Source organism: Procambarus clarkii, chromosome 37 (assembly GCF_040958095.1).
Source record: "Procambarus clarkii isolate CNS0578487 chromosome 37, FALCON_Pclarkii_2.0, whole genome shotgun sequence".
Classification (NCBI taxonomy): domain Eukaryota; kingdom Metazoa; phylum Arthropoda; class Malacostraca; order Decapoda; family Cambaridae; genus Procambarus; species Procambarus clarkii.
In genome coordinates, this window is record NC_091186.1 from 32,822,235 (window position 1) to 32,828,588 (window position 6,354).

Here is a 6,354-nt window from a genome sequence, read left to right on the forward strand (position 1 = left end):
TTCCCCCCTTCCTCAGACTCTCACCCGTTTCCGGGCCTTGGACCCTGATACGCCCACTGCCCCCTCCTCTGTTCCTTTGAGTTCTTTCCCGAGGGGTCCCCTCCTGGTCCTCTGTCTGGGGTTCCCCTTCTTTCAACCCGGTCTGTCATGTCTCCTGTGTCTTCTTCCTCGTCCCCCTCCGATCCTCCTTCCCATCCTCTTTCTCCATCTATCGGCTCTCCCCGCCGCCTGTCGGTGCAGGCGGATGTCCATCGCTCTCCTAACGGCCGTCGTGTGTGCTCTCGTTCGGCTTCTCCTGTTGAGACACTGGAATCCGTTGCCCGGTACGTAGTTGTTGGGACACCTGTCTCTTTAAGTCAGAAGCGTAAGCCTGGCTCCTCTCCTTCCTCTTCCCCGGCGGGTAAGAAGGCTTCGCTTTCTTCCTTAGCTCCTACTTCTGGCTCTGTTGCTCCTTTCCCTCCCGTTTCAGTGGTTGCGCCCCCTGTTCCTGCTATGGAGGTTTCTTTGGCCCCTGCTTCCCTTTCGGTTGCTGCTCTTGCTGGGGTGCGCTCCCCTCTTTCTACTCCCCCTCTTCCTACTGCTGTCCTTGACTGCTCCTCTCCGTTGTCTCCTCCTCTTCCTCCTCCTCCTCCGGACCCCGCCCGCCCACCTCTGATCTGTTCTCCCGTTTCCTTCCCTCCGTCTTTGCTCAGTTTACCCATGCCCCCTAACCCTGACTTTGCTGACCCTGATCCCGACCCTGATATTCTTTAACGTGCTCTGTTGCTCTTTCGCCTTTGTTTCTTCCTTGTTCTCTGTTTTTGTCCTTTCTCTTCTCGTCGTTGTCCATTCTTCAATGGAACGTTCGAGGTTATTACGCCAATTTCCTCGAACTCCAACTTCTGATTTCGCGGTTTTCGCCCCTTTGTGTCTGTCTCCAGGAGCCAATGCTTGGTGCTCGTCCTGGTCGTTTTCGTGGTTATTTCTTTCTCTCCCCCCCCCCCCAGCCATTGCTGGGGCTTCTAATTCTTCTGCTCTCTTGATTCGTGCAGATGTTCCCTTTGTTCCTTTACTTTTTCCTTCGCCTCTCCATTGTTCTGCTGCTCGTATCTTTGTGGGGAAATGGTACACAGTTTGTTCCATTTATCTCCCCCCGAGTGTCCCGCTCTCTCTTCCTGATTTGAAACACCACCTAGACTCCTTGCCGGAGCCTGTGCTCCTGCTGGGTGACTTCAATTGTCATCATTCTCTTTGGGGTGACGTTCTGACGAATACCCGGGGTCGCCTCCTTGAGCCGTTTCTCCTATCTTCTTCCCTGTCTCTTCTAAATTCTGGTGAGCCCACTCATTTGGACTCTCGGACTCGCACCCTTTCTTGTCTTGATCTTTCTCTCAGCTCTTCTTCTCTTTACTTAGATTTCACGTGGCAGGTTCTTGATGACCTCCATGGAAGTGATCATTTCCCCATCCTTGTTTCCTTTTTCTCTCTTCGCCCTTCCCTCTCTTTCCCTAGGTGGCAGTTTGCTAAGGCAGACTGGACCCTATTTACCCTCAGTGCTGCTCTCTCTGACCTCTCCCTTCTGCCTCTCTCTCGCGCTCTCCTCCTTTTTCATGACACTGTCTTCAACGCTGCCCTCCGCTCTATTCCTCGCTCTTCCTCTCGGGGTCCACGGAAGTGCGTTCCCTGGTGGAATGCGGACTGTGCTCGGGCTGTCCGCTGTAAGCGTGCAGCCTGGAAGAGGCACCGCCGTAGGCAGACGACCGATTCTTTTCTTTTCTTTCGGAAAGCAAGTGCAGTGGCCCGTAGGGCCATCCGTACGGCTAAACGTGAATGTTGGGCATCTTATGTCTCAACAATTACGTCCGAAACCCCTCTGGCCCGGATCTGGAAGCGTATCCGCAAGATAGCGGGTAAGTTCGTTCCTGATGTTTCACCGGTCCTTCACCTCCATGATACTCTTGTGGCGGACCCGTTGCAGGTCGCTTCCGAACTGGGTTCCCACTTTTCTTCTGTTAGCTCTGGTCTTCATCTTCCCCGATCTTTCCTTCTTCGTAAACCTGTCCTTGAGTCTCGTCCTTTAGATTTCTGCACTCATCTTCAGCTTCCCTATAATGATCCCTTCTCTCTCTCTGAACTTCGTTCTGCCCTGGCCCTCTGCGGTTCTACGGCGGCGGGCTCTGATGGTATTCATTATGAGATGCTTCGCCATCTCCCTCCGAGCACGTCTCAGTATTTACTGAGTCTGTATAATCGGATCTGGGAGTCGTCGTCAGTCCCTGAGGACTGGCTCGATGCCGTTGTCCTCCCTGTTCGCAAACCGGGGTCTCTGGGTACTTCCCCTAAGGACTTTCGCCCTATTGCTCTCACAAGTTGTGTCTGCAAACTCTTTGAACGTATGGCTAACGTTCGTCTGATGTGGTTCCTGGAACGCCATCACCTCCTCTCCCCTTCTCAATTTGGTTTCCGCAAGTGCCGCAGCACGACAGATGTCCTGGTGAACTTGGAGGTCTATATTCGTACTGCTTTTGCTGCGAAGACCTCCGTTGTTGCCGTCCTTTTTGACCTGGAAAAGGCTTACGACACCACTTGGCGTTATCATATCCTATCTCAACTTCATTCTTTTGGCCTTCGTGGTCATCTCCCTCTCTTTCTCCGCAGCTTCCTCTCTCGTCGTTCCTTTCGGGTGCGCCTTGGTACCGCTCTCTCTCCCTCTTTTCAGCAATACGAAGGTGTGCCCCAGGGTAGTGTTCTGAGCACTACTCTTTTTCTGGTTGCCCTCAATGGTCTTCTTTCCTCTCTTCCTTCTGGTGTCTTCTCCGCTCTCTATGTCGATGATCTTACCCTTTGTTGTCAGGATGATGCTTCGCCTCTCCTTCAACGCCGGCTTCAACTTGCAATTGATGCCGTGTCGTCTTGGGCCACTGATCATGGCTTCAAGTTCTCTACTTCTAAGACTTGTGCCATGACATTTACGCGGAAACGGGTTGTTCTTCGTCCCTCTTTGTCACTTTATGGTCATCCCCTTGAATACAAAGATTCCGCGAAGCTTTTGGGGTTATTCCTTGACACTCGTTTGTCTTGGTCTCCCCATATCTCTTACCTCCGTGTTGAGTGCTCTAAGGCCCTTACCCTCCTTCGAGTCTTGTCCCATACTTCTTGGGGGGCAGATAGGCGCACTCTCCTTGCTTTACATTCCTCTCTCGTCCTGTCTAAGCTCGATTATGGTTGCCCTGCTTACTCGTCTGCTTCTCCTTCTACTCTTCGCCGTCTTGATGCTTTGCACCATACTGGGTTGCGCCTCAGTTCTGGTGCCTTTCGTTCGACTCCCGTCCTTAGCTTGTATGTTGACACTGGCTTCCTGTCTCTCCAGGACCGCCGTGATCGCTACTGTCTTCGCTGTCTTGCGCGGTCCTTGCAACATCCTTCCTCTCGCCTCTGTCGTGCTTTAACTTTTACCCCTCCTGCGGTTCCTGTTCCTCTTCACCACCTCCCTCTTTCTGTCCGGTTATCTCGCCTGCAGGATTCTCTTTCCGTTCGTATTTCTGATGTTTCTCCTCGTGTTGTTCCTTCTTTGCCCCCGTGGAGGGTCCCTCTTCCGCGGTTTTGTACATCCTTGACCCGTATCACTAAAGCTTTTACCCCTCCTACGGTTCTAAAACGCCTTTTCCTCGAGCACTTTTCTTCTCACTCCCGCTCCGTTTCTGTCTTCACCGATGGGTCTAAGTCAGCGGACGGTGTTGGCTACTCTGTTGTTTTTCCTGATCGCACTTATATGTGTCGCTTGCCTCCGGAGACTAGCATCTTTACAGCGGAACTTTATGCTATTCTCTATGCTCTTCGTCTCCTACTTTCTCGTTGTCAGTCTTCCTTTGTAGTTGTTGTTGACTCTCATAGTGCCCTCATGGCTCTCGGGTCCTTTAATCCAGTTCATCCAATGGTTGTCGAGACCCAGCATTGGCTGTTTCTCGTTCACAGTAAATTTAAGTCGGTTGAGTTTTGTTGGGTTCCCAGCCATATTGGTGTGTCTTTAAATGAGCGTGCGGATGCTGCCGCCAAGGAAGCTGTCCGCTCTTGTCCCATCTCTCGTAAGGGCATTCCGTATTCCGACTTTTACCCGGTTATCCATTCCTCAGTCCTTACCCGTTGGCAGGCTTCTTGGTTGTCTGTTACTGGTAACAAGCTACGTACTCTTAAATGTTGTGTTTCCTCGTGGCAGTCCTCCTTCCACCGTAACCGGCGGTGGGAAACAGCTCTGGCGAGGTTGCGTATTGGCCATACTCGCTTAACCCATGGTCACTTGATGGAGCGCCGCCCTGCTCCTTATTGTCCTAGTTGCATTGTCCCTCTTACGGTCGTGCATGTCCTTCTTGAATGTCCTGACTTCCAGGACGAGCGTATGTCTTGCTTTCCGACCGCCCCTCGCGGTCACCTGTCCCTCGATAGAATTCTTGGTGACTCGGATACTTTTGATATCGTTTGCCTTATGCGTTTTTGTTCTCGTATTGGCATCCTTGGTGATATTTAGCGCCCTCTGATTATTTTGCGTCTTTGATGGTGCTACATAGCCTTCCCGGTTTGGTGCTTTCTTTTGATAATTACTTACTTACTTGTAGGCAGTAGCATTACCGGTTGCAATTCTTTTGACCATGTCATTGTGCAGTCGACTAAGGCACGTCTGGGATCATCCTGGACGTAGGTTCGAACCCTCATCACGACCCTTGTGGATTTATTCATATGATGTGCCACGCTATTGTGATTTCTGTGTATATCAAAGTTAAGAGTCTTCTGCGTGTTAGCATACCCAGTGATGTGTATCTTTATATCATCAGCATACTCAGTGATGTGTATCTTTATATCATCAGCATACTCAGTGATGTGTATCTTTATATCATCAGCATACTCAGTGATGTGTATCTTTATATCATCAGCATACTCAGTGATGTGTATCTTTATATCATCAGCATACTCAGTGATGTGTATCTATATATCATCAGCATACTCAGTGATGTGTATCTTTATATCATCAGCATACCCAGTGATGTGTATCTTTATATCATCAGCATACCCAGTGATGTGTATTATATCATCAGCATACTCAGTGATGTGTATCATTATATCATCAGCATACCCAGTGGTGTGTATCATTATATCATCAGCATACTCAGTGATGTGTATCTTTATATCATCAGCATACTCAGTGATGTGTATCATTATATCATCAGCATACCCAGTGGTGTGTATCATTATATCATCAGCATACTCGGTGATGTGTATCTTTATATCATCAGCATATTCAGTGATGTGTATCTATATATCATCAGCATACCCAGTGGTGTGTATCATTATATCATCAGCATACTCGGTGATGTGTATCTTTATATCATCAGCATACTCAGTGATGTGTATCATTATATCATCAGCATACCCAGTGATGTGTATCTTTATATCATCAGCATACTCAGTGATGTGTATCATTATATCATCAGCATACCCAGTGGTGTGTATCATATCATCAGCATACCCAGTGATGTGCATCAGTATATCATCAGCATACCCAGTGATGTGTATCTTTATATCATCAGCATACCCGATGGTGTGTATCATTATATCATCAGCATACTCAGTAGTGTGTATCTTTATATACACAGCATACACAGTGATGTGTATCTTTATATCATCAGCATACCCAGTGGTGTGTATCAGTATATCATCAGCATACCCAGTGGTGTGCTTCATTATATCAACAGCATAGCTAATGATGTGTACGTTGGGTTTGCTAGGTATATATTTTAACAGCGTGTTTCTTAAGATAATATAGTAGGTAGGACTGAGGACACCTCCCTGTGGGGTACCTAGTTCGAAGTCTCTTGTTACACTCCTATGCCCTTGGGAAAATACAGATGACTTCCTGTTGGATAAGTAACCCCTGATCCAACAAAGAAGCTGACCACCAATATTCATTCACGCAAGCTCACTCATTCCCGCATGTCGGTTTGCAATATAAAGGGAAGATTTCAGATCTAGGAAGGTGGTATATTACTTTTCAGTGTGCTGGGTAACAAAGGTGGTGATGCAATGATGCACACTCCTTCCATGTATGAAGCCATATATCATGTGGGATAATATGGTACTTATTCTATGGAGGAGACGGTTTAGGACCATTAACTCGAATGTTTTGCAAATGCAGCTAGTAAGGGAAATTGGGCGGAAAGCTTTCTCTTGAATTGGTTTGGGAATTGGAATGATTATACTGTGGTCCAAGAGATAAGAAGTACCCCAGTAACATAGCTCATATTATACAGCTCAAGCAGGGGTTTCCTGGTACTAAAGGAAGTAGACGCAATATGTCATAAGTGATACCATCCTCACCGGGTG

General features: G+C 48.3%; 2 protein-coding genes across 2 annotated transcripts in view; one reads left to right on the top strand and one right to left on the bottom strand.

The window, feature by feature from the left end:
• The window catches only part of LOC138371896 (tripartite motif-containing protein 59-like), a 102,241-nt gene extending 97,355 nt beyond the window's left edge, over window positions 1–4,886 (top strand). The window contains exon 4 of the mRNA XM_069336944.1: window positions 4,875–4,886. Coding sequence (XP_069193045.1) covers window positions 4,875–4,886 — 12 coding nt within the window. The remainder of the gene's footprint in view (window positions 1–4,874) is intronic.
• A 400-nt stretch (window positions 4,887–5,286) lies between these two features.
• Window positions 5,287–5,715, bottom strand: LOC138371897 (apolipoprotein A-IV-like). The gene has a single exon (XM_069336945.1). The coding sequence runs from the start codon at window positions 5,713–5,715 to the stop codon at window positions 5,287–5,289; it is 429 nt and encodes a 142-aa protein (XP_069193046.1).
• Between the last annotated feature and the right edge of the window lie 639 nt (window positions 5,716–6,354).

Coding starts and splice junctions, on each gene's coding strand:
- LOC138371897 (XM_069336945.1), bottom strand. CDS start 5,715: ATGAAGCACACCACTGGGTATGCTGATGATATACTGATACACACCACT.